This window comes from Onychostruthus taczanowskii, unplaced genomic scaffold (genome assembly GCF_017590055.1).
Source record: "Onychostruthus taczanowskii isolate IOZ18803 unplaced genomic scaffold, ASM1759005v1 scaffold1, whole genome shotgun sequence".
NCBI lineage: Eukaryota > Metazoa > Chordata > Aves > Passeriformes > Passeridae > Onychostruthus > Onychostruthus taczanowskii.
This window is the reverse complement of record NW_024496525.1, coordinates 24,556,470-24,584,038: the sequence shown is the minus strand read 5'-3', so window position 1 is coordinate 24,584,038 and position 27,569 is coordinate 24,556,470. Positions and strand designations below refer to the sequence as shown.

The 27,569-nt window shown below is 36.3% G+C and overlaps 1 protein-coding gene across 5 annotated transcripts in view; it reads left to right on the top strand.

Annotated features, from left to right (window-relative positions):
- TTC7B (tetratricopeptide repeat domain 7B) overlaps positions 1-27,569 on the top strand; it is a 120,460-nt gene that overhangs the window by 10,956 nt on the left and 81,935 nt on the right. For all 5 annotated transcript variants that reach the window (XM_041399962.1, XM_041399937.1, XM_041399927.1 and 2 more), the window contains 4 exons: positions 6,155-6,309; positions 7,109-7,277; positions 19,915-20,045; positions 21,000-21,121. In XM_041399962.1, coding sequence (XP_041255896.1) covers positions 6,155-6,309; positions 7,109-7,277; positions 19,915-20,045; positions 21,000-21,121 — 577 coding nt within the window. The remainder of the gene's footprint in view (positions 1-6,154; positions 6,310-7,108; positions 7,278-19,914; positions 20,046-20,999; positions 21,122-27,569) is intronic.

Genomic DNA, 27,569 nt, shown 5'->3' with positions numbered 1-27,569 from the left:
TGGAGACTTGATAACAGGAGCAGGAGCTTGATAACAGGATGCCATAGTTGTGATGGCTGTTGTTATCCAAGAGGTGTGTTTACCTTATATCTTCCAAGTATTTCCTTCTAAAAAAAGTAGTTATCAGACCCTTAAAAATTTTTCTGCATTAGTATTAGGAACACTTGAGAAACCACATATATAGTAGTCATGATCTGGACAAACATCAGTGTTTTCCTTTGATTTTTTATCTGAGCCACCACAGGAAAAGTAATACTTTTACCAGAAGAGTTACTTGGTCCTCCAGAGAACAACAGGTAGCAAGCAGGTTTTTTTGGTTTTTTTTTTTTTTTGTTGTTTTTTTTTTTGTTTTTTTGTTTTTTGTAGTTGTATGCAATGTTGCCATTCTTTACTTTCTCTCTCCTTCTCCCTAACCTTACTTTTAGAAAGGAATTTAGAGCTAGATATTCCTCTTACCTAGCCTGCTGACAACCCCTGGGTTCTTTAACAAGTGCCTGGAAGTTGTGGTAGCACTCATCAGAAAGGTGACTATTTAGCATTTTAGCGTGTGATTCAGTGGGTAGTTCAAGACAGACCATGGTTTTAACCTAAGTAAATATTAGTATTATAAGTAATCTTCATTATTCTTGACCAAGGATAAAAGAAGACTAATCCTCTATTTTAATCCTGTTTTTCTGTGAGTAACTGCTTCAGATCCTGATACTGTGGTAAAGAATTTGCTTCAAAAAGCAGATATTAAAAATAAAGTAGCAAGGTGGCTTTCATTATGATATTTTTAGAGACTATTTTACAAAGGCACATCATTGTGTGCTTCTTCCTATCCCCTATTTATGCCAGCCAGTATTCTTGTTTTGAAGATGATTCATATTGATCCATATTGCAAAGAGGGATAGCCATGTGTCCACAAAGCTCTTCTCAGCCATTTTGTACAAATGTCCAAGCTTTCTCTAAGCTGAAAGAAAGCAGCTTACATGAAGTGTCTGGTTTTTGCTTTTGCTTTGAATGCTAAGAGGAATGGACCTTTACCTAAAGCATCCTTGAGTTTGTCTTGGAGTTCCAAGGTGCTCAGAGCTGTCTTTGATTACAGGCAGAGGACATCCTATTAGTCAGGGGATTCTTTCAGTGGTACTGTGGTGTTACAGAAGCAGATGGGCAAGTTAGGCTGTTCTTGTCTAAAATGGTTCTGCAATGCAGTTGTGATGTAAGTCATCAAATACCCCCTTAATCTGCTAAGTAATTGTTGTTGATGAATTCTTCAGCAGAGAAATAGATGAATAAGATGGAGTCTTTCCTTTAATAAAGAATTTTGTACTAAGCCATAATTGTGTGAATTTTCTGAAAGTGGGATAATGGATTTCATGGTACTGAAACTGTTTTTGAACAGTTTTTCTTCTGAAACATCTGTTTAAACTGGCTGAAGGAACACTAAACTTCATGTTATCAACTTTACACAGTTTAATTCCACCTCTATAAAATATCTAATAGAAGAATATCATCTAGATCACTCATTCTGTGCTGGAAGAAAAAGAAAAGCAATTTCTTCTCAAACAGTTCTTAAGTTATTTCAGGATGTCTTAAGGGATCACTGTAACTAATGGAAAACTCTGCTAGAGCTATGGCTTCATAAATGGTTGCCTTCAGAAATGTCCATGTAATTGGAATTTTGTTACAAGCACCATTGAATGTCATTCTTACTGGCACAGAATGGTTGACACATAAAGCCAATGCTTTGTTAATAAAGTACTTGCTCAGTAATAATTTGATTTAAAAGTTTGTTCCCAATATCTGGCCCTGATTGACTGACTTAGCAGATGAGAGGCTCAGTAAATAAGAAAATTCTGCTTTGTGGTGGCTTTTATGGCTTGCAGTCTGTGACTTGTTGTTTTCAAGTGTTAGTCATCAGCAGCTGCCCCAGCGCAGCACTTCTGTGATGAAAGCCAGTCTGACAGTGATTCTGCCTCTCTGTCTCTCATGGTGCTGTGTCTCATGATCTACAGCAGTGCTACAGGGAAAGGCTGAGCTGTGCTGGGTATGAATGACCTAGAAGGGCAGATTTTGTTTTGCTGCTTGGTTGGATCTGTGTGTAAAGTTGCAGCTGCTGTTTTCTCCTCTCCCACGTTTCCTTTGAAGGAAGGTATGGGCAATACATGTCACTGCACTGTGACTGTCTCTAGCTCTGTGTGGATCATTAACTTCTCTGAGTGGCATCAAGGATGGGAACAAAATACCTGGGTCTTTCAGACTACTTTGATTCTCATCTTAAGGTGCCAGGATAGTTTTAGAGTATGTGCCAACTTGAACTTAAGGCTTTGTTCTTGCTTGTGTCCTGTCTTTAGAAACATTCAATTTCTAAAGTTTTCAAGTCATTATCAGAGAGGTGAAGCTTATCTTTGGGTCAAGGTGGGAGGATGAGAGAGGAAAAGGAGACAGAGGATAAATTAAATTTTCCAGATGTGGCTTCTTGTTTGTCTCCTCTTCCTTTCCCCATTGTGAGAAATTCTGCTGTGTGTAAGAGAGGAATAATCTTACAAACTTTCTGTAGAGTGCTAGATCTATGCCTATCACTGCCTTGTTCTTATTCCATTCTCACAAATGGGTGAGAAGTTGGTCTTCCTCTTTCTGTGGTGTAGCTGATATTTGCTACCCTTTGCTCTTGCATGTGCCAGTGCTGTTGTTTGGTTACTTTCCTCCATTACTAATAGAGATGATTTCAGCACTTTGTTTTACAAATCCTCATGCCTCAAGGCATGCATTTTCGAACCTAGCAGTGAGAGGTTTATTTTCTTTTTATTTGGTGCCTGACCTGTTCTTTGGCTCACGTGTTGTAAGAATCCAAACTAGTTGTTTCACATGCTTCCTTGACAGTTTTTCAGTTTATATAAACAAAACATATCTGGCAGCTTGTGCTGTTCTCAGCTCAACAGTACAGCTGTTCTTACCTCTTTCTCCACAGCAATAGATCTACTGTATTGAACTTAATTAAAGAAATGCTTGTTACAAGAGTGTGGATCAGAACAATTTTTAGGACCTACTTAACAGGTTGCATATAAGAGTGAAAGGTATATGTGATACTTTCTTCTTTGGCACTTCTGAGGTTCTGCTATTTGAAGTGTTGAAGAATGTCAGCGATAGACCTCACTCTTTTCATTGTAAACAGCTTTGGTGGTATTTCAGATCCTGAACCAAAGTGCTTGTTTTAGAGTGTCATTTAGATTCCTTGCTATATTTGACAATCTTGTTTCCTCAACCATCTTTGGAAATGGAGCTTGCTCAGTGAAACATTAAACTGATTAAAAGGAAAGAGAAATGTTACTTGTTAAATTAAATACTTTGGTTTCCATAAGTACAGATCAGAGAGAAAGTATCAACCCTTAAAACATAACATAACCAGTTTGACATACTTTCACCCTTTTGAAAAGTTGCCACTTGGCTTTAAGAGTACAATTAACAAAATTAATTTTCATTGTTCTTCTCCCAAGTGGGACATTACCATGCTGACCTAAAGTATTATTTTCAAGTTTCACTCCTATTTGTTAATTCCCTTTTTAAAGGGGCTCATAAACAAAAATTGTTTACTCAGAACAAGACTCTGGAGTCTTCTGAATATTACGAGTAAAATACCTGTCCTGAAATGACCTGCCAGTGACCAACTCTTTGAAAGGCAATTAACTGCCTACAGTGAACTGAAGTTCAGTTTTGTAAGTTTGGAGCGGACCTCTGATCTCATAGAGCCTTTCACAGCCCATGTCAAACTCCTTGAACCAAACTAACCTGCCTTGAATTGCTGTACAGAATCAGTTGTCTTCTCTGTGCATGCAGTTTAAACTCTTTGATTTCCAGAGACATGGAATAATTGCAGATAGTGCAGTCCTCCAGAGTGTTATGCTAAAGCTATCTTTGAGCAGGGTAATGTTGGTCATAATACCTGACTTTACTATTTGTTTGCAATAATACTATCGCTGTAGTAATGAAATATGGGATTTGGAATAAGTCTGTAACAATGGAGGTTTGGGTTGAAATACCATGTTTAGATTTGGTCACTTCAATTTCTTGTATAGTTTGTAGCTTGAAGCTGAAACAACACAAGCTGTTGATTTTTGTCAATTATGCTATGGTTTCTGTTTGAAGGAAAAGAAAGAATATGCAGAAAACAGACTGCAACAAAATAGATACTGAGTATCTTTAAAAATGAAAAAAAAATCATTGTAGCATATTTGGTTTTTTTGGAAAATTTACTTATTGCACTTACAATTGTCTGTACCATTTGTGCTTTTTAGTATATGTATCAGAGCTTGCATAAAATATGTTGATATTGATGGAAATAACTCTATTTGGTGGAAAGGTCTAATGAAATGAAGCATTATGCCCTACTGTGTTGTGCAAAAGGAATGCAAGCCTTTGATAGCCTGGTGGGTTGTGTCAGAGCATGAAAGAGCTGGCCAAGCCCATTGCATGGACGCTCATTTTTTGGAAGGTTTTTGTGATGGAGTGTGATTCTTGGTGACTGGAAAAAGGTACAAATGGCCATTTGCAAGGAGGGTCCAGGGACTGGAGGTTGATCAGCCTAACCTTAGGCTCTGAGAAGATTAGGAAGTATGTCCTGGTAGGATAAGCAGGTGATTTGGATCAGTTGATATGGGTTTATCAAGGACAAACCAGCCAGACAGCTTTTGATGAGAAGTGACTGTTGGATAGAGACTATGGTTGGAGTCAATGGACAAAAATTTCAACAAGGAAAATGTTGAGTAGATAACAACCTAAAAAATTCTAGAAGAACAGCCAAATGGCGTGCAATGTCATCTGGAGGGGTTTTGTAATCTGTGGAAATTCTCAAAACTGTATAATCCTTTACTTTCTCTGATGTTGAAACGTGTTTTGTTTCTTTTCCTTCACATAGTACATTGAATTTTTTTCATTTTTTTCATTTTTTCACTGATTTTTTTTTTTCTGAACAGACTTCAACAAAAGAATGGCAAAACTAGTATAAATTGCTTCAGCCAAGCCTGTGTGGCTGGGTTGGGAAGCAGTCTGGGATTTCTGGCTTGGGCCCTTTCCTAGGGAAAGCAGCTGACAGTGACTGCTGGGGCTGGTGGCTGTTGCTGCTAAACGGTGGTGGAGCAATGGAGGCTGTGGGCAAGGGATTTCAAAGCCTGGTGCTGGTCCCTCCAGGTGCTTATGCTGACAACATTTATTTCCCCTTTCCCTGCTTTTTGCTGCCTCTGATAATGTGTTATCCTTGTTTGTTTTCTAAACACAGAGAAGACTCTGTAAGCCATATTGTCATAAATGTGCTCAGTCCTCACAGGCTCACTTGTTCCCTGCTGCACCTAACAATGGGTTTCTTGTGCATTATCAAAATATTTCTTATTTACCGTAGAACCTCTCATTCTAGTTCTGTTCAGACATTGTTTGCAAGACATTACGTGGTCTTTTCAAGTCCCAGAAAGGTGATGATTTTTACAGTGCTCTTCTGGCTAGAGGAATAACTCAAAACATTTCAGTAAAAGAAGTTTAGTGGTCCTGGCTAAAGAACATTACCAGTTTCTTGAATTTCAGAAGTGTGCTGGGTGCAGCTTTGCTGGGCAGCCTGGTATTACATTGTACCTTCAGGTCTGAGTAGTGGTGGTAAGCTATAAGAAATGGGGAGAGGGATGAGAAATGGACTGCCATACTGAAGATTTGGGATGGCTGGAGCCTTAAAAAGGTCCGAGGGAGATCTACAGAGAAGATATGGATGGTGATCACAGACATAATGAGGGACATGTTTTTATTTCAAATAAATAAATTAATCCAATATCAGTATTCATATTTGAAACCAGTTTTTTTTGGTGAAGTGAGTATCAGAAGTGTGTCTTATCCTGTTCAGAGAGCTACATAAAGCTTTGGAATCAAGTGCTGCTTTTTTGAGGAGGAAGGGGAGAATACTGACTTGAGGTTAATATTTTAATTATTTTTATCTTAGAACACAGGAGACTTGACACTACAGTGAATCAGGCAGGGAAAAGATAAATTGAAAAGTAAAACAAAATATCACATGACGTGATAAACCTGAATACTTAATGTTGTGTTTGCTTTGGTTAATTTGTGTTTAAAATTCAGGCAATGTTAATGAAATAAAATTATTTCTAATACTTACTGTTTGTTGTTTTTACAGATGACATGGCAGAGCTTCTTCTTGGGGAATCCAAACTAGAACAATTTTTGAAGGAAAATACTCTCAAACAGAGTCATAGTCCCCGGGGCCCCCAGCCAAAGCTGACCGAGGTCAGGAAACATCTCACGGCAGCACTTGATAGGGGTAATCTCAAGGTATGTAAGGCGGCCTGAGGAAGAATTAGAAAAATTGGAATTGATTGAAGTACTGAGGAGAGGTTCCTTAAATTATATTTGCAGATTCTGAAAGTGAGATTAATACAAGAGAGCATTTTCTGTCAGAACCTTGTAATGTTCATAACCATTCTGGTCCTTCTTTTACTTAACTGTGTTGTAGCTACTACATCAGCTTACCTCATCTGTACTCAACATCCATCTTTTCAGAGATCAAAAGAAGCTTCTTTTACACTCATCTGTAACATTTTGTTTTCAGTGGCTTCTGGGACTATTAATTTATCTTTCTTTTCTCTCTTCATTCCTCCCTTAGTTCTTTTTTTCAAGACATTTATTCTGCCCTGATACTTTGAAATGCTGTGAATTAAATATGTAAGCTGTGGAACATATATCATTAAGTTTTGATGCTATGTTATTTTCAATTGTGCTTGTGTTAGAAAAAGAAGACATATGAGGAGCTGTAATGATAGGCTGCCTTTAAATAGTTTCATCACCTGGAAAAGCTGGTTTCCAACTGAGAGGTATTTCTGGTACACGTGTAAATACGCATGTGAATATCTAAAATGGCTGGTAATGCTTTTCAGTAGCTGGCTGGAATGAGATTTAGTGAATTCCCCCCTACTTCAAGCTTCTCAAATATTACACAAGACAGGATTTTGTTCATTTCTTGCTCTGTTAGAAGAAATATTCTGGGGGTGGCAGAAAACATACCTAATAATTATCAGAAAGAATTAGATGTGTTTTCGTAGGGAAAACCCTTTCTTATTTCTCTTCCTTCTAGCCAGAATTCCTACAAGAAGCTAACCTAATAATGGCCAAATTAAACTATGTGGAAGGTGATTACAAAGAAGCTCTGAACACATATGCTAGAGTTGGTGTTGATGACTTGCAGCTGACTGCAGTGCCACCATATCGGCTACGGATGATTGCTGAAGCATATTCTACAAAGGGTAAGATTGCTCTTTCCAGTATCATAATGTGGAAGTAGTTTTTTAAAAGTTAATTTATGTCTTGTCTAAAGATAAGATTTTTTTTGGTTTGAATGTCATCTACACAGTAGTAGAGTGTTATATTTGTAGATAAAATAAGAAGATGGTTTGGGTCCTTTAAATTATTCCGAGTTTGTGATAGTTGACAAGACTTTTACCTCAATTAATATTCTAACTGTGCTGTGGCCTGATCAGATTTTTTGAGTGTGTGTATTACAAAGTCCTCTCATATATGTCACAGTAACTGTGGCTAGTTGCCAAAAGTATTATCACTGTTGCTGAACATTAAGGGCTACAAAACACAGTGCAGTTTCATGCTGGCTGTGGGCAGAATAGACAGCTTTGATTCACAGTGATGCCTTTTACTGAATGTTAAAATGCTCAGCCTAAGCTAGGTTGCATAGCTAAATTGCCATTTAATTGAGAAGAGTATTAATAACATGATAAGTGACTTAAAGCAATGCATCACTTCTGCACTTTTATTTTAAAATTTTTCTAATTTGAATATGTATTTTTTTAAAAATTCAGAAAGTGAAAGTAATTAAAAACCATTTTTTTCTTTACTACTCTAGTATAGCGAAAATTGTAATGCTGTCCTCGTGTCTTAAGGTGGCAGTGCCACTTCAGTTTAGAAAACTGTAATAGACTTAGGGCTGGTCAGTGTGTTGGGGAGAATGGCAGTTTGTATGCCAGGGGCTTATTAGAATTTATTGAGTGAAGTGTTTGCTTTGGTCTGCTGTGTTTAAGTATGGGTGTGGTTGCATATGTACTTTTTGTTATGGCAAAATGAGTGTCAAAGGCAGCAGAAAATTTGTGAGGGACTTCTATAGCTTTGACAATTGATCAAGGATTGTTTTCCACCAAAACCATCCTCCAGTAAATGATAGACAGGCATGAATCATGTCCAGTAGAGATGTCAAGGAAATAAAGGAGCTAACTGGTAGCAGGAACAAAAGGATGCTTCATAAGTCTGGTCACTGTTTCGATTAAAGTAGGAAGTGGGATTATAGGGGAAATTCTTGTATATGATGTAAATCTGCTCAGTTTTCTCAAACAGCATCTCTGTGGGCTTTAGAGCAGTGTCTGCTTTGGGTACACATCCACTCAGGTTTGTGGATTTTGGCTGTTCTTTTTGTTTTGTTTTTTAAATCTGTGAGGATGTCTGTTGAATTTGTCATGTTCTTTCCATGGACTTGAACAACTTTAAGAATCTAAATTTGCTTTTATCTCCAAGGAATTTAATTGAATCTTTTCCCAGAGCTCAACTCTTCTGGCTTTGTTTTATTTGGCCTCATAAGGATATAAACCATTTGAAAGCACAGTGGCATAAATTTTGCACATAAAATTAGTATTATTAATTTTACTTAATTCAAACATAATGAATTAGGAAATAGAAAAACAGATACCTATTCTACTCTGGAGTATTTTGTAGGTTCAGAATTTTTTTTTTTAAAAACGAGAACAGAAACCCAGCATATTTTCTGTCTAGATGTGTAGGTTTTTTTCTTCTGATTTCAAATTTTATTCTTAAAACATTGAAATCTGTCATATGAGGCCTAATTTGTCTTGATGGGATATCATTACTTTTGTCTGTTCTATTGGGTGACTGGCTACCAGTTTACCTGAGCAAACTACTGGGGCTTTTTTATTGTTTTGTTCATGTTCAGGAACTTTTTTTTTTTGCTATTGTGTTTCCAGTTTGAGTGAAATTGCAGGACACTTTGGGTTGGAAGGGACTTTAAAGATAATCTCATTCCAAGCCTGCTATGGCTAGGGACACCTTCCATTAGACCAGGTTGCTCAAAGCTTCATCCAGCCTGGCTGTAAACACTCCCAGGGATGGGGCATCCTCAGCTTCTCTGGACAGCCTGTTTCAGTGCCTCACCACCCTCACAGTAGACAATTTCTTCCTGATAGCTAATCTAAACCTTCCCCCTTTCAATTTAAAGCCTTTATCCCTTGTCCTGTCCCTACATGCTCTTGCAAAAGGTTTTTCTCCAGCTTTCTTGCAGGCTCATTTAGGTACTGGAAAGTGATTTCAGATCTGCATAGGGCATTCTCTTCTCCAGTCTGAGCAGCCCCAACTCTCTCAGAAGATTAAAAAAATGTTAATTTTCTTTCTTGTCATTGTAGAGGATTGCAACAATGTAGTCTTCTGTGTGATCTAGAATGAGGTGGTAATCACAGAGCGGTCTTAAGTTTAGTATTCAAAGTGTGGGCAGGTTTAGAGTAGCTGACAACTAAATAGCATATGTTTCTACCCAGTAGTGTACATTTAATTAACACTCTCTTCCCCATTTCTGGTCGATGTTTTTCTTTCTCCTTTTAAGAGCGACTGTAAACTTTATAGCCTGAATTCAGTCTCTTCAGAGATGACTGAGGCTTGTAAGTATTACCCAACTAAATACAAGTCATTCTTACAGAGATTTTGTGCTTCACTGCGATTTTTATTTCTGCTTGTATGTACAGGGATAACTGGATTATAGAAAATTTATAAAACTCTTCAGAGTATTTAGATTTTATTTCTTTGGCGGTCATAGCACCATGTTATTAAGCAGTGAGGGAAAGTCCATGCCTGTTTGCAAGCATTGGCCCAGCTGCACTGTTTAATGCTGCACGATGCAGAGACAGTGAAAGACACCTGCTGAAATTTCCCCATTTGAAACCACTTCCAGTGGATTTGCAGTCTTGTATACTATTGTGTAGTGGTCAAATACTGATGTTCCTACCACTGAGAAAGGCAGAGGGCAGATAACAAATGGTAGGTTTTAATAGTCTTTAAATTGTTTTCATTATTTAATGTGGGACCATCTCCATGTACTTACCTTTTCACTGTGAGGCTTCATTCTGTAACCTCAGAGGTGATGGATTGAGAGGGACGCAGGAGTTGACATGTTTCTTCTACAGTTGTTACAGGGTACTTATATGACCATGTTGCACTGTAACTATAGACAGTTCCACAGCTCACAACATGCCCTTGGGAATGACCTGCTTTCCAGATGGCTCATCTTACTCCTGCACATGGAACACTCAATGTCTCTCTGTTCCTCACAGCCAAGGAAGGGTCTGTATGTGTGTATGGATGCAACAAAGTACAGAATGGATTCAGGGTCAGCTTCAAGCTAAATTTTGCTGGAGTTTTATCTACTAACAGCTAAAAAGAAGGGGAAGAAGAGCAGCAGTAGTGACAATGGGGGGAGAAAAAATGGAATTGGAACATGAAAGGGAAAACCAGAGAACTAAGCCATCTACTGCCCCTGGTGCACTCATGACAGGGGTCCTCACATTTTTATTACATAAACGAGTTACATATGTATCTTTAAAGGAATGCTTTTAGCTCTTTATGCTGCTTACAGCTTTAGTTGAGGACAGCATATTTAGAAGACTGTATATGAGAGGCGTAATATGGAATGATAGTAAGTCAAGCCAAGGATTCAAAGACACTCAAACCGAGCAAGGAAGATGAAATGATTGTTATTATTTTCTTGGAAATATCTAGTTAGTGAAATGCTGCTTCATCTCTTCCAAAGAAAGTTTCTTGCTAGATTTGTCAAAATGCAACATTGTGAAATTTCAACAAATTTTAAAGAAAATCCTATCAACTTACCTTTTGAAATATTTTCTATTTCCATTACATGTTACTCTTTGCAAGCCTCTGGTGTGTGGGGAATCACAGGCTCTCAGTGCCCAAGAAGTGCTGGAAAGTGGTTCCTTTCCGTTGCTCATTCTAGGGAAAATGTGCAAAATTGTTAGTGTGGTGTTAAAAGGCAAGGCTGTGTTTCATCAGACTGAATAGCTCATGGACAAGTTGTTTGGTTTTAATTTTTTTCCTGGCTTCTAGCAACAAAAATAACTTCTACTAGTGAAGTCTTGTGCTTTATCCTGACTCCCAGGAGATGTGTGATGATCCGATGAAAAGGTATCTGCTTCTGTGTCCATTAAAACAATGGGGAGCAGATTGTGTGAATGCATGAGGCAAAACCTCAGAAACTTGGTTAGTATGATTCCAGTATTTTCCTGCCTTTCTTCTTCACACTTTTCCTCAAATTCACATATCAAAAACAGAGTTGTAGAAGAAGATTATTTTATTTTATGTAGTTAACTTCATGGACTAGCATATCTTTTTGACTTTACACTGATGTTTTTATGTGTTTGCCCATAGAATGCAGTTCTGATTACACCTAGTGTTTTCTTTAAGGAAGGAGCTAATTTTGATGCTGTGCTTCTGAGTAATGATTCTGCATGGGTATGTAGAAGGTGTTGTGTGGGATAGAGTGTCAATAAAATCATCGTTTTTGTATTAAATACATACTTTTTAAAAATTCAAATACTTACTTGAAAACATGCAGTGGGACATATTTAAAATGTAGTATAAAACATAAATTGAGAAGTTGGAGCTTTTCAAATCAATGGACGACTTAGTATTTGCAAAAACGTGAGAACACTTATTTGGATCTGTTGGTTAGCTTTCCCCCATCTGCTTGTAAATTTATTTGACGCATAAGCAGAGGAGAAGCACGGGATAAAACAATTTTCTGTAGCAAAATGCCTGTGGTTGGAGTTGCCAGCTTGTTTCAAGAGGGTGTGATGAGAGACAAAAAAATAGGCTTAAAAGAATGACATTGCTGAGGAGACAGGCAGGTTTGCATGACTGTTGTGGCAATGTGTTAGCCTGAGAGCAGATGTATGAAATTGCTGGAGCTGGCTCCCTGACGCTCTTGCCTGTTGGTCACAGGAGCATGTCATACCTTTAATATGAAATTTTAAGGAGCAGTACAAAAAAAACCAGTTTTTTTTTCCTTCTGCCACAAATATAACTTGGCTATCAGTATGGTTATTAGATTTATGTAGATTGAGCAAAGCTAAGAAATGAGGCTGGGCAGAGGAAGGAGGAAAGAAAGACAGTCTTGAGATTGCGGTGACAAGTCTTGGCTCAAAGTAAAATATAGAGGTGTTTTGCACATTTCTGGATGTATTAAATACTTGATATTTAAGTTCCTCATAGGAAGAACTACTTTCTGATAGGTAGGGAAGTTTCCCTTGTTCAAAAGGTTAAGTTTGTCTCTTTAGGGTCTATTTGTTTACTTTCTTCCCTAGATCAGTTTAATTGGCAGTGCTCAGTTCTGAGATTGAGGAGGATCTTAAACTCATGAAGAATTGAAATAAGACAAGTTATGAATCCATGAAGAAGTAAAGAGTATGTATATCTTTTTCTTTTCATGTTAAGCTTGTGTTACTAGCTCCAACTTTTCCTACTTCCTTCTCTTACAAGGCCCATCAGAAAAAAACTTTTATGTGCTGTTGCCATACAGAAGCATGTATTTATAATCCATTTTAATATTGGGTGAAGCTAATAATCCCCTAGGGTTGTGGCCTCTGGGAACAGAACAATTAAGTTTCTGCAAGTTTTCAGCAGTATATGAATGAGGTAATATACTGGAAAGCATGCATAGGCATTATTCAAATACTGTGCAGGCAGTATCTCCTATGTTTCTAAGCAATTTTGTTTGCTTATGGAAGCAGAGATGAAATGCATTCACAGTGGATATTGAGGTGTTATTTTGGGGAGGAGCAACTTGTCAGGAACTCTGCAATAGCAAGTTTTTATTTAAATAGGAAATAAGCTTATTGAAATTTTAGGTAACATAATTCTGATACTGTTGCCTAAGTCAGAAGGCATAATTGAAAAAATGAATTTATAATACTTGGCATTACGAATTAGTGGCCATTTCTAAAAATGCTTATAGAGGAACATAGCAATTTACAGGTCTGACATTTCTTAGTAAACTTGATTTTAGTAAAGAAAATGTATTTATAATTAACACTGTGTATAGATTCATAGACAACTTCGGGTATCTGTCAAGATGACTGTGTTGCATTACAGTAATGAATTCTTGTTAAGTGTGTGAGGGATGTTGTTTTATAAGTTAGATTGTGACATTACAGAATTTTAGCCTTATTGCTGCAGGTTATTTTACATCTTTATTGTGTATATCTTTGTTTGAATAACTGTGTTTACATATAGATGATGTATGTTGCGAAAGGTGAGGCTGTCTTTACTGCTGCTGACCCATATTCAAATTTAATGTTGCATTTACCAAGTTAAATGATTGGCTATTAATTAGTTCTGTTTACAGAAGCATGGAAATACTCATTAGCTTCAGTGACAGTGTCAGGTGCACGTGGATTGCTAGTTTGCAGTTAGGAGAAGAAGCTGCACTTAACTTTAATCATATGCAATTGTAATGGGATCTTGTGCACTGCTAGCCTGTGTCAGCAGACACCAAGCAACTCTTCATGGAAGAATGCTAAATGAAAGCTGGTTTAGTAATTATGCTGGGGATCTCTAGACTCATTAGGCAATGGGTCAAGAACTCAGGTTCCCTCCCTCCTCCTGTCTTGCTGTGCAAATGTTGCAGACTGTCAGTGAGCATTTTGCAGACCATGGCTAGGAGGCTTGTGCCATAGGGAGTTCAAATCTTAAAACTTTTCTTTCCCCAGTCTGCATTTATGACATCTGCCCTGCTGGAGCAGGGACTGGAAGGAACCCAGACATTTGTCCTGCATTCCTAAGTACTGCTTTTAGCTCTCTTATTTGAAAGCTAACCTCTGAATGAGAATACTATGTTTCTTATTAAAATAGAATTCTTTAGGACTTGGGCAGTTTGGTGATGTCTTATTCTTAGCTTCTCCCAAACATTAAGAATATCTTCCGAATCCTTCCTTTGGCAGAGTGAAGAGAGATTAAAAATGTTGGGCTCCAATTAAAAAGTAGAGATTCTGGCCTCCTTTTCTCATGTCACAGGATGAACAGGTATCACAGTAGAGCTTTGTATTTTTTCCTTAGAAGTGCTTGTAGGAGCAATCCTGACACTTTACAGCAGAACACTGTAAATTCCATAGTTAAATAATTTCCTGTCCCCTGAGCATATAGCTTCCTTGATGCCCATTCCATATACTGCTGTTCAGCATTTCTGCCTTTGCGGAGCATTCAGCCGAGAGAAGTCCACTCCCTTCAGGGTGTGCAGCAATAACCGGTCCTTTTTCCAGCTTTTATCTCCAGTTTGATCTTTTTCAGCCCAGCCACAAGATGCTTGCCTGTTAAAGGGCTATACTGTAGCAAGAATTGGCTGGCATATGTTATTAAGAAACAAATGTATGTGCAGAAAAGTACTGATCTCTTCTATTTAAAAGATATTGCAAAAGTCTGTTCCTTAAGAAAATACAGAGATTGGAGTGCATTGTATTTAGAGGAAAAGCGAGACCAATTGTTTCACAACAGTTGTCTCAGATAATGTTGAAAGAAATCCCAAAATATTATTATGCTTTTATTGACTGCTTGGAGTAATAAGTAGGTATTCAATTCAGAAAAAGAGGTGAGTGTTTCTCGTTTTTCTGCCTTTTTAGCTCTGAGAAACTTCAAGACACTTAGAAACACTAGCATAACTATGGCATTAGAAAAGCTGTAGTAATGACATGACATTGCAGTTTGAGCATGCGTGATAAAATGCTCTGTTCTGCCTGAAAAATTGTGCTCATGTTACTCTGGGTTTAGTCTGGAATGGAATTTAATTCTCTGTAAGTAGTCTGTTTCTAAAAGAGTGGGTAGCCAGAGGAGCTTCCTTTAATATCTAGGGTGTTAAGAGTAGGGGATATTGGAATTTTCCAGTGCCTTTTCTGGAAAGCAGGTGTACCAAACTAGCCATAAAATAGCAGACTTTGCATTCTGACAGTTGTTGGAGACGTTTTCCCTCAAGTCTTGACATAATGGGATGGGCAGTACAAGGTACTTCAAAAATCAGAGAAATTATTTTTGTTTCCTTAAATTGTCTAAACTAGTAGGCAATCAATACAGTGTATCTGAAGTAACTGTAAAAGGTAGGTTATTATAAATATATTTACTTACTCTTTATTGTCTTTCTCTTTTCCTTTATAATAAATATCAGTAGGGAATTGAAGACAAAAACAGCCCCATGCTTTGCTTTCTAAAAAAATCTCTGAAAAAATTCTCTGCAAGCAAGGAAAATCTTTGATTGAGGACTTAATGAGTCCTTCTCTTCAGTGAGATTAGCAGTGTATGTTCTAAGTTCAGAAATAAATAAATGTGGGAGTTCCTTGATAGCAATAACAATATGCTAAACATGAAGTTTCTTTAGAAGGAGGTGAAAAGGGGCTTTTTGTGTACAGCATTTGGAACACTTACCATATCATGAATCAACATTTTGCGTGTCATATGTAGGGAAGACAAAGTGCTGTAGACTAAAATACACTTGGGTTTTACATGTCTGTGTAAGGAAAACAGGAAGCAAACCCAGAAATCTTTATGTATAGAGGCAACTCTCTCTCTTGAAAAAGCATGCTTATTGATTTAAGTGTAAAACAGTAGTTCACTGTTTTTCCTCTGTCCTTTGATTTCTCTGCTGGAAACAGTAGATAAACAATGAAGTCCATTATTATTTGTGGTCTCTAAAATTTATACAGAGAAAGTACTGGCTGGGATAATGGAGAATCCTCAGATACACAATGCTCTAAGTGGTTTTGTTGGGGTTTTTTTGAATGATCTCAGTAGTGGTTTGTGTGGTAAGAGTACTTGGTAAAGATCTGAACTGTGCCATGGATTCTCTTTTGACCTTCAAGCAACTTTTGCTTTACTGTGCATGGTGAAATGGGAGTGTGGCTTAGTTGATTTTCCTACAGAACTGAAGTCTGGGGTTTTTTTTTGACAAAAAAATGGGTGTGAGGACTTAGAAATAGTTTGCTTCTTGTCCTTGCTGAGGCATCCTCTGTTTTGGGTAATGGTCAGTTTCTGCAAATGTGGTGGTAGAGCCAGCCTGGTCTTCTATTTGTAAAAAATGTTTACTTGGCTTAACCTTGGCCACTGATTTGAGAGTACAGACACAAGAGTGCCACTTATTCCAAGTGATAAAACTGTCTGGTGTTTGCTTTCTGAATATTTTACAAAATATGGGTACCTTTTTGAAAATTTAAGGAAAACCTTTGTAAGTTACCATATAATTTAAATATCAGGAATATTATTTTGTTGTCCAGATGCTGTTTGTTGCTCTTTGTGACAAGCAATTTTAGAGTTACATTGCAAAACATGTAAACTTAATTAGTATGGACTCGTATTTGTTTCACTGCTTCTCACTTTCTTTTCCCTCAGGAGTTGTCTTGCTTGATATCAGGACTAGATATGTATGAGATAAGTGTCTTCCCAAATTAAAACTGACCCAGTTTGTTGGAAGCCTTTATCTGAAAATTATTTTAACTGGAAGGGCTTAAACTTAAAAGCCTTGAATATCAAAGTCAACTTGTGATACCAGTTGTCCTGATACTCTTGAATGCAGAATCAAACAAAATAAATGTTAAATAAAGCAATAGCTGTGGCCTTTACAGCAAATGCAGTAACATTTTATAGCAATAACCTGTACTTTTTTTTCCAAATATCTCTAAGCAGTGTATAAACAGTTAAAGAAATGCCTATCCTTTGGGAGAGAATGGCAGATTCCTGCCTGGCAGGTGTGGGAAGAATCACAAAAGGGACAATTGACTTGTCTGATTCTATGACAAGTATAGCAGATAAATTAGGGTTATATGTGTTTATTTGAACTTCATGTGTTTCTCTATTTTATATGTTACCGTGTGCTTGTTCTTGTTTTTGAGGGCCTAATATAATGATCCCTATTTTTATTAACTTCTTTTTATCTCTCAGTATTCTTACGAGTAAGTGGGCAGTATACCGTGTAATTGTTGTTGCTGTGTATATAAATTTAAAATTAAATAGTACTTTTACATACTTTAATACATTATTTATTACATTTCATCTGTATTTAAGAAAAAAATTAAATGGGTAGTCTGGAGTGACTTGTTTTAACAAAATCATAATTATGAAAACCATAATTTATTAAAGATTTCTGCTCTAGTTGATATGTTTTTGTTTTGAATACAGCATTAAATTGCAATTCTTACTTGTGTCATCAAAATAAATACAGCATGCAAACCATTCATTTAAGTGGCCATTTCAGAATAGATTGCCAAATAAACTTCCTTCCCCAAAGCATCACATGCTTAAAATATATATAATCTCCTGGGTTTATTAAATATACCAGCAAAAAAAGTGAATACTAGTTATATAGCAGCGTTTCTCTAAGAAGTAGTATTCTGTACTTGCTCAAAGAACACTTAAAATTTAGTATGTCCTTGCTGCATTACTTAAAATTTCTGCCTGAACACGGAAGTGTTTTAGTATCATAATGAAAAATTGTCAGCTAAAATAAGAAAATGTCTTTATAGTGAGTTTTTCAGATTTAAATATTATAGTTATGGCTATAAACTGTAAAAATAGAAAGAATAATCTGACTCAGATGTACAAATCGTTGAGTAATTTGCTTGATGTAGGAGATGGTTACTTGGGGGTATTGGCTGTTCATAGTATGGAAGAGAAGGAATGGGGAGGAGTGATTCACACACAAATTACCTGTGCTTTCAGTCATTTTATATGTTTATTACAGTGCATTTACTGTATTCTTTAGTCACCTCTGAGTTTGAAGGTGTACATGTAGGATTAGCAGGGCTTTTAGTACTGGATTCAGGATTTTATGTTAACTGGATGTATAGCACATAAAGCTGTAAAATATGTGTTGTTTGTACTCTTAATAGGGTGGTCTGGGGGATAGAGGTGGTACAAACTGTGATACAGACTTAAAGCATCCTCTCAAACCAAAAATCTGGCGTGGTGTTTTTTTATACATATAAACTACACTTGTACAGAGATTGAAACTTAATAGATGTTCTGAAATAATCTGGAGGCTGCAGTTTATAAATCTGAGTTTATCAATAAATAAACTCCAGGTTATGTAGCTGTGTCTTCCTAAGTTGTTTTTTGGGTTATTTTTGTAACTGTAATGAAACATACTATACTGGCTGTACAGCATTGATTGACAGAAATCCTTTGATAAACTCTTCTCCAAACTGGATTTGTACTGTTTGGCATTCTACAGACATATGCCCAATATATAACTATGTTTTGTTGGTGTTTTTTGGTTTTTTTTTCAGCAATGTTTTCTCAAAACTTTCAAAAATGAATAGAGACTACAGTAATTTAAATTGTGGATTATAATAATGTGGGAGCAGTTGAAGTCACTTTAGGACTAGCATTTACTGCTGGCAAGCTGGAAGAATGACCTGAAATAAATCCCTTAACATGTGGAAAGTGCTACTGCAAGTGCAATTAATTATTCAAATAAATATAAGATTAAATAGTTGGCTTGAAGGAAATGAGCTGGTGGTCTGTTGCAGATCATAAGTGGAAGATAATTTTTACTAATATGTAATCACTAAAGTTCAGCTGATTTTTAATACTTGTTTTAAAAGTATCCCTTGTGAAAACCAGGAAGTCTTTCATCTTCTCTGCTCAGTGCAGTTGAGGCCTCCAAGTGGAGCCATGTGTCCTGTTTTGGCCCAGTGAGTCCAGGTAGAGGTAACCAGTTGGAGAGTGTCCAGAGGAGATAAAAATGATTAGCTGTCAAGGAAGCATGAAAAATTGGTGAGAACCAATTTTTTATTGTGAGCATGTCTCTCTCTAGATGAGTCAAAGAATATTCTGAGTTGGAAGAGACCCAGGAGGATCAGATGGAGTCCAACTTATACATGAATGGCCCATAGGGGGATCAAACCCGTGACCTTGGTGTTATTGCCACCACGCTGCAACTTGCAGTGTTTTGTGAAGAACAGAATGACCTTTCTATGGGGATTAATCAAATTAATTAATCTACGGAGGGAGATTTAACAACTAGGAAGAAATACTATTTGTGAGAATAGTTGAGCTCTGTGGTAATTTGCATATGAAGGCCAGGGCATCCCTATTGTCAGAAGCTTTTAAGAACAGGTTGGACCAGTGTCAGGGGTTGGTTGATTCCTCCATCAGATAAATGGATTTATATTCTCAAGGTCCTTTCCAGCACTTTAATTATCTTGAAAATAGCTGTAATGGAAGTGACTTGTGTAGGAGTTAGTATTGATTAGTAAGAGTTGGATTTTTGTTTGAGACAAGTGAAGATTTTTTTTTTTCACTTCGAAGCACCACTTAATGTATTTGTTGGTTAAGTCCTCAGCACAAAAGGCTTCCATGGCCTTGATGAGAGTGAACTACCTCTTCTAAATTTTAGTACAAAAATTACACTTCCTAACACATTGTTTATTTTAAATGTATTTGTTTTTGTAGATACTTTTGTCTTGCACAGTGGCTGGGTTAATATTACCTTGAGTGCTTTTTGTTGCTGTACCTTGGTTTCTGTGATCATTCTGGAGGCATAGTAATGTAAAACTGGTGTAGAAAGACACTATATATTTTTCATGGTAGATTGTCAAAATGCCTTTTAAATCAAAATTGCTTTAAAAATTGCTCTGGATTTATAATTATTAAGGAGGAGTAATTTTTATTTATATATTTATTAATGTCTGTTTTAGGGGACCCTACCTTCATTTCCTTTGTTTCTTCCCCTGAACTAAAGGGGCTCAACCTGGACTATGTTTTAGCTGTTAATATTATATGACATTAGTTTTTAATGCTTTGTTTGAATTTTTTTTGCCTCCCAAGGTCTCTGTCTTGAGAAGCTGCCAATATCTTCCTCAGCAAGCAATCTCCATGTGGACCGTGAACAAGAAATTGTCACATGCTATGAGAAGGCTGGGGATATTGCTCTTCTGTACCTTCAGGAGATAGAAAGGGTAAGCTGGGGTGATTTTCTATATTGAAGATTTAAAGATTGATACAAATGCCTTTTTAAAAGAAATTTGTGTGACTTTTTATTTCTAGGAATTATACACTATTGCTTTTTATTTATACTTTGAGGTACATTTGGGCAAAGTGCATACACCTGGGGCTGTGTGCTGTGGCTCGTGGATGCTGTCAGAGTGAAGTGAGCTGGCAGTATCCATCTGATCCTCTTTCAGACCCATTGCTTGCAAGCCTCAGGCCTGTCACATCACACCTGTCTTTGAAGGAGTTATAAGACACATTTAGGGTCATGAAAAACAGAAGAAGGGGGAAAGAAAACCGATGTGATGGGGGGAACAGCAATACATACTTTTTAAAAAATACATACAGGTTTTTATTTTTTGAGGGTTTTTGCTGTTTTATTATTGTCTTATAGTGGCTGGTAGACTATGTGCACCACTGAAAGCTGAATGCATTTTGACAGCATTCTTAATGCTGATGTAATACAATTACTTCTAAATTGTTTTTTGGAAATCACTCTGGAGATAGCTTTTAATCTTCTTACTGCTCTCTGTAGCAGTCTTTTCTAACCTAGCAGGAGTTTCAGATTTTTGAATACCATCACCTCCTGCTACTGAATAAGGTTGTAAATATGCTTTTTCATATTCTTCTCTTTTGTATACCATTCTTCACAAAAATGTCTGAAAAAGTAGCATAAAATTTTGCTTAGCAGTGTTTTTGCTTGGTAAATAAATTATGTCTAAGAGTATATCCAAGAACAAAAGGGTTTATATTTAGGTGGCAATGGAGGTAAAGCTAGAAATGGCCTATTAGCCACCACCTACAAATGGCTAAGATTTCTCCAACATTAAATATTAGATTGCATGGAAAAGTACACAAACCTTGATTTTAAGGGTTTTTGTTCTAAATGCACTTTCCCTCTCCCTTTTCTTGTGTTCTCTTAGGTAATTAATGCCAACATACAAAACAGAAGCCCTAAGCCAGGGCCCACGGCACACGAACAAGAGCTTGGTTTTTTCCTGGAAACAGGACTTCAGAGAGCACATGTTCTATATTTCAAGAATGGGTGAGATTTGAGTCTTCTTTTATTGTGTTTACTTTTTTGTTTAGGTTTTGTCTTTGTGATTTAACTGGGCATCATTTTTAGCAGTTGTGGATTCTGTAATTGTGAGGTCTCATTAATAAAGTAGTAACATTTCGATTAAAATGGTAAGGCTGCCCATATTGTATTCATTTACATGTTGGAAAATTGTTTAGTCAAATTATATTAAGCAGAAAGCATTTTATAGTTTTGCTTACTAAATGTAAGAACTTAAAGTATCTTAAGCTTTAACTATTTGAAATTTACTATCGAACACTGTTAAAGAGTGATTGTCAACATATTGAAACAGTTGATATTTATAATTTTGATTTTGTAATTTTTTTCCAAATCTCTTCAGTTATCACTTATTTTAACATTATGCTGCAGGATAAATGTGCATGAAGATCAACAGTATGTATGCAATTATACAATCTTTATTGTACCTGCTATGTAGATCCCTTTAGAATCTGCATGGGACTTCCTTTATAATTTATTTTAAATAAGGCTTTTCTTAAAAGCCTAAAAATAAATTCAGCTACCACACAGAACAAGAGTAAGAATACAACTCTCCATTTTTAAGAACTTCAAAACTCTGCACAAATGGGTTTTAAGTACATTTCTGAGATTTGTTGAAATCACGTAGTTTAAAAACTTGTGTCTGGGGCTTCTTATTTCATTAGGAAAATGTGACTTTATTGAAATACTGGAACTCTTGATGGGACTACTGTTTTGTACCAAAAATGTTTCTTATTCTTTCACATACATGAACAAGAGATGAAGGAAATAATGCAGTGTCTGTAAAGAGTTCGAGATTTTAATGTACTGAAGGTAGGGTGAAACAAACTACCTGAGTTTTAAGCTGTTCAGGAATTTCAACATGGAAACAATCACTACATTTTTGAAATCTCTTTCTTAAAGTATTGAAGTAGTGGTGCAATAACATGATCTGAAACTTACACTTTAGTTCTGTTTTCATAATTTAATTGCAGGAGGAATGGAATGTTCTGAAAGCTAATTTTTTTTTCATTTATCAGAACTAAAGATAAGATCTCTGTTTTCATGTCTGCACAAAAATAAATAAAATACAGTTACTGCCAAAATCCCAGTGGCAGTCATGGTTAAGAATAAGCTAAGAATTCCACATTTTGAAGAATTTTGATTGAAGGCCAGGGATGGAAATAGTGCATTTAATCTGACATGTTTTGTGTAAAAACAACCAGCAGTAGACATAGCAGATTACAATTAATGAAGAAAACAAAAAGCAACTGCGCAAAAAAAGTCATGCAGTGGATTGTTAAGGAATATCCAGACAGGAATGGTTTTCCTAGACTGTATCAGGTGTGAGCTTTGAAAGGTGATTTTATTCCATGTGCATTTTAATTCTTCACAGTGAATTTGTGACTGATCTTGTTAACTCCTACACAAGCACGGTTTTGGTTTTTTTTTTTTTTTTTCCCCCCCAGTCTTTAGTACAGTGGTCACTTGCAGTTTATAAGCCAATTACACATTATATATAGAATTTTGAGTTTCTTCTTCTGGTTCTGTTGGCCAGTGGTACTGTTTTTGTAGTATGATACGAAGCAAGGTGTTAGGTACAATAGCTCTGTGAAAATCATTATTTTACATATTCCTGCTGTTACATCTTTTAGTTTCCTTCCTTAATTCAGAGTCTATCACAGTTCTTTCAATATTTCCTAATATGGTCATTGTTCCAGGCTGCTTGGTATGTGGCTACTTTTAGGGATTGCTTTTTATTTTTTTTCCCATTTTTTAACTTGGTTTGCCAGAACTGAAGAGAACTTCAAATATATACTTTTTCTAATAGGGGTAAATTATAGCCTCCTTTTTAATCTATTTTAAGAATGTCTTGTTTCATTTTGAAATGTATCATCTCTCCTGATGTTTGGTTACAGAAAGTAGATTTGAGATCTTTCCAGGAAGCTTTGCAACATGCTTCACATTTGAATGTAATCTAAAATCATCTTCATACATGTGTGTCAGTTTCAAACCAGAAAAGAAAATGAGATAACTTTTATAGGAGCTGGAAGACCATAATTTCAACAGTAACGTAGGGAGTATTGCTGCCTACCTATAAAGTTGGTTGATCTACTTGAAATTTCCCTTTCATTTGTTAACTGTACAGAGATTTTCATTTAAGTCGAATAATCAAGATTTTTTAGAGGATTCAGTGATTATCTTTCAGGTATGCATTATCTTGTATAAAAAGCTAGGAAGTGCTTGAAACTTAACTTGGACTTTCTGCTAAGTGGTGGTATTTTGAAAATACATGGAAATGCAATTAACTAAAAAAAAGAAATTGAAGTGGAAATAGTCTGAACCAGAAAAGTGTTAGTGTAGTGCTAATAGGACACAAAACTGAAATTAATGGTTTCTTCTGAAGCGTACAGAATTTTATTAAAGAAACAAACTACATACCCATTTTTCACTTGGGAGATGAGGAACATTTCAATTTGGAAATTGTAACAAAGAAGTTGAAGAAGTTGTTCTAAAACTTAGAGTAGGGTTTGTGTGTTTTTTAAAAAACATTCTGAAATGTAACTTTCCATGCTTTCAGGCTGATTACATAACTTGTACAGTAGTTGCTTTGTAATTTCATATTGAAGGAGTTCAAAGACTTGATGTTTTTCCAAGAAAAGCTGTGAGCACAGGAACTTTGAACATTGGTATTTAACATAGCTATTTTCAAGTAAAATGCCCCTGAGAAAGGACAGCTCTTTAGGTACCCTGTGTTTCTTCTATCCTAGTATTTGTGTTGTTGTGAGATTTACAAGTTGATTTTGTCTTGTTTTTATTTTTGAGGTAGTAATGTTGACAAATATACTGGAAATGTATGCTCTTGAAGCAAAATGGCATTTTGGTTGAAGTCTAAAATCAGGAGGCCATAATGTGAAAATCAGACTTACCTAGCTTTCAGAGCTATTTTTGTGGCTCCTCCTTTATTTTACACTCCCTCAAAGGATATTGCTCTGGATCCAGACTGCAGTTTGGTCTAGTCTCTGTCATGGTTCACATACTCAGTCAAACCCTGAGGATCCCAGAGATGAACCTGTGGTGGTCCTCATGGGGCCATTACCTGTGCTGGCATAGTCACAGTGAAGCAGGGCATTTCTAGTCTCCTCCAGCAAGTTATTTCTTATATATAGGCTTCTTCTTCATAGAAAATTAGCCCTGAAAAAAAGGAATTAAAAAATCAACCAATTTTTCTCATTTTTCATATAATGAAGATAATTGATTTATATTGGCTTTAAATGTTTGACAAGCACAGCATAAGACCTCCTTAGAGTATGGGACTTAACTATGTAGAATTTATCTGTTTTTTTCTTTTTACTGTAGCATATAACAGAAATAGCATAAGAACACTGCTCTCTTTCTGTTTAGACAGGAACAGTCATTGGGAGGCAGTCTATAGGTGCTTCTGTTCCACATGTATATCCACACAGTGCTCACAGATAGAGATTTTACAGGGATGAAATCCATGAGAGAAGGATTTATGTAAATGGTTGACATATATACACATGAAGATCCTGTAAGATCAGCTCTCTACTGTATGAGAATATAGTGCTAGATACCCATCACTTTGCATCTCTTGAATCCTGTTGCACATCCTCCATCAGTTTCAAAACAAGTTGGTGTTTAAGCAAAGAACAGAAAGTAAAATGAAAACATTGAAATCCTACAAAGTATCACGTTTCTTATATGTAAAATGTCACTGCTCTGTGTTGGAAAGCAAACAAAATCACTTCTGTTGCAGTTTTCAACACAGCTTTGTTCTCTATATGCTTGCTTTCATGTTTGTGTGGTTAGGCAGCTAAGGCAGGAATATATTCAAGATAGGAACAAAAATAACTTCTCTGTAATTCCTAGCAAAAATAAGAATTCAAAGGATGCTTTATTGTCTGTCATATCAGGTGCTTTCCTCATCCTTGTTTCCAATACTGTTCTCACCTGTTAGTTTTCATTGAAAAAACTTTATTTGAACATGAGAGAAAATTATTATTCCCTCAGATATTTAAGATAGAATCATCCATTATGAATGCTTTCTCTTTCAAACCGTACGGTATGTTTTTTGCTCAGAATTGTGTCTTAACTTCAAGAGTTGGAAACAAGATTCCATTGTGAAGTTACAGGTGGGAAACCTGGCAGTGTTACATGGAACACTAAGGTGGATATAAACATTAAGGAATTACTTTATTCAAAATCTTATCCACTTTTGTAATAACTAGTTCTACAAAGAACAGTGAAAGAGTAATGTTAGTATCTGAGTTGATGTTCAAGACTGATACTCTTAACAGTTTGCAGCTGGAATTCTGACTCCAGCTCACTTTTCCCAAGAAGATACTTAGCATTTTTTAGCCCATGTACCACATGTCTTGCTGACACTGGCTGTTGATTGCATTTGCAAGCATCAAATTGAAGGTTTTGGTTTTATGTTGAATTGGGATGGCTGGCAAACAAAATGGTCTTGGAGCCTCAAATAGGGGAGTTAATATTTTGTACCTTTCTCCTGCTCCCTTCAAAATGCTCATTTTACTGTTCTACTTAATGCTCTTGTTTTTCCACTCTACAGAGGAGTTTCTATTGTCATTTTCCCCAGACCCACGCTGCTCCTGCCCTCCTAGTGTGCATTTTCCTTGTTTGCCTTTTTCTTGTTCAGGTGCTTACTTGGTTCTTCTGTGGAGTTTTGTTGTCAAAGAAATCTTAGCTTTCTGTCATTCTGGTGAGCAGAATTGATTCACTGGAAGGTGTGATAATGGCTGGTATGGCTGTCAGAAAAGAGATGGGACCATACAATTGAGAGTAGGAAGATACCAAGAAGGAAGAATGGTGGAAAAAGGGAACAGACACTAAGAGATGAGAATGGGGAGGATGAGATCTTCCTTTTTAGGTCGTGAACCATTAGATGGACTAACTACCAGTGGAGCTGCAGTCTAGGCAGCAAGTGTTTTCATTTTGAATGCATGAATGCCAGAATTCCTGCTTGATTGTGCTCTTTCAACTACTTAGGCTTCTGTAGCTCCAATGGCACATTGCAGATGTTTTATTTATAAGCTCAAACATGTGTTAAGAACTTTCAAGCATCAAACAAACATGATCTTCTCTAGCAAATTTGAGATGTCTAGGATTTTTCTTTCTGCATGAGGTCACAATAGATAAAATACAAAGTATGCCATGATAATTTTTTGAAGTAGACTTTTAAAAAGAGTAGTTTAGATTCTGGCAGCAAATTAGGGATTTACTACATTTTATTCAAAAAATAATGCCCAGTGTTAATTAATGTTTTGTGAAAATTATATAATATTGTGGGTGTACTGAAAATGTAAGTATGAAAGGAAGAATGGGAAAACAGAACTGTCTGAAGTTGCAGCTATGTTGCCTCTCATAGATAGGTATCCAAACACTTACCAGGATGTTTTTCTAACTGTGGGAGTTACACTTTTCCACCCTCTTAAACCTGATGGAGACCAGACAGAGACGTTAGTCTCAATCATCCAGAGCACCATCCATTGTGCAGAGTATGTAGTCTTGTCCATTTGGTCAGGCCTTTAATAAAGTTATGGAAGCAAGCCATAGAATTGCAGTCCTTTTAAATTTTTAAAAATTTCATCTCTGTAGGGCTATATAAAGCAGTAGGGTAAATTGCATACCTCAGTATTAGGATGTATTAGGATGTTCTGTTACAGCTTAAGAATTAATCTCTTGATTTGTCACATTTCTTGCTTTTTACTTACGTAGTAACTTCTTTTAATGTGAAATTGTTTCTGACCTTAATTCTATTTAAATGACTCTTAATTAACCAAAAGTGATAGAGTGTATGGATTTTAATAGTTACATTTTTTTGTAAATATATCAGTTATACGGAAGTTACTGAAATGTCACTGTTCTGATTGGCATGCATATTAAGAGTTTCACTTGTCCTTACTTCTTACCTTTAAAATAATTCCTTTCTTTCCTTTCATATTTGAATTTTTGGGAGAAAAAAACCCCACACTTTAAAACTTGCAGTGTACCTATGAGTTCACAAATATTGCATTTGTTTTTCTGTTTATAAATACAGACAGAAAGAGAGAGCACAAGAGAAAGCGGAAGTGAGCTCAATTCCAAAAATAACTTCTATTTCATCCCTTTGGTCAAGTCCTGTAGATTTCATTGTTATTGGTTTCTCTCCTTTTAAAAGATGAATTTTTAAAAATGTTATATAGTAAGTCTCAGCAATGAAGTAATAGCGCAGGAGAAGTAGCTCAGCCTATTCACCAGCATGGTTCTGGATGTGCTTTTCTCACTTAAATGGGAAAAGCATTGACAATTTAGCCACCAAATTGCAGAGCAAGTGAGGTTTGGTATAGCTCAGTGCGCAAAAATTTATTCTAATTAAATTTTTAATCATTAAAAGGCAGTGGTAGACTAAATATTT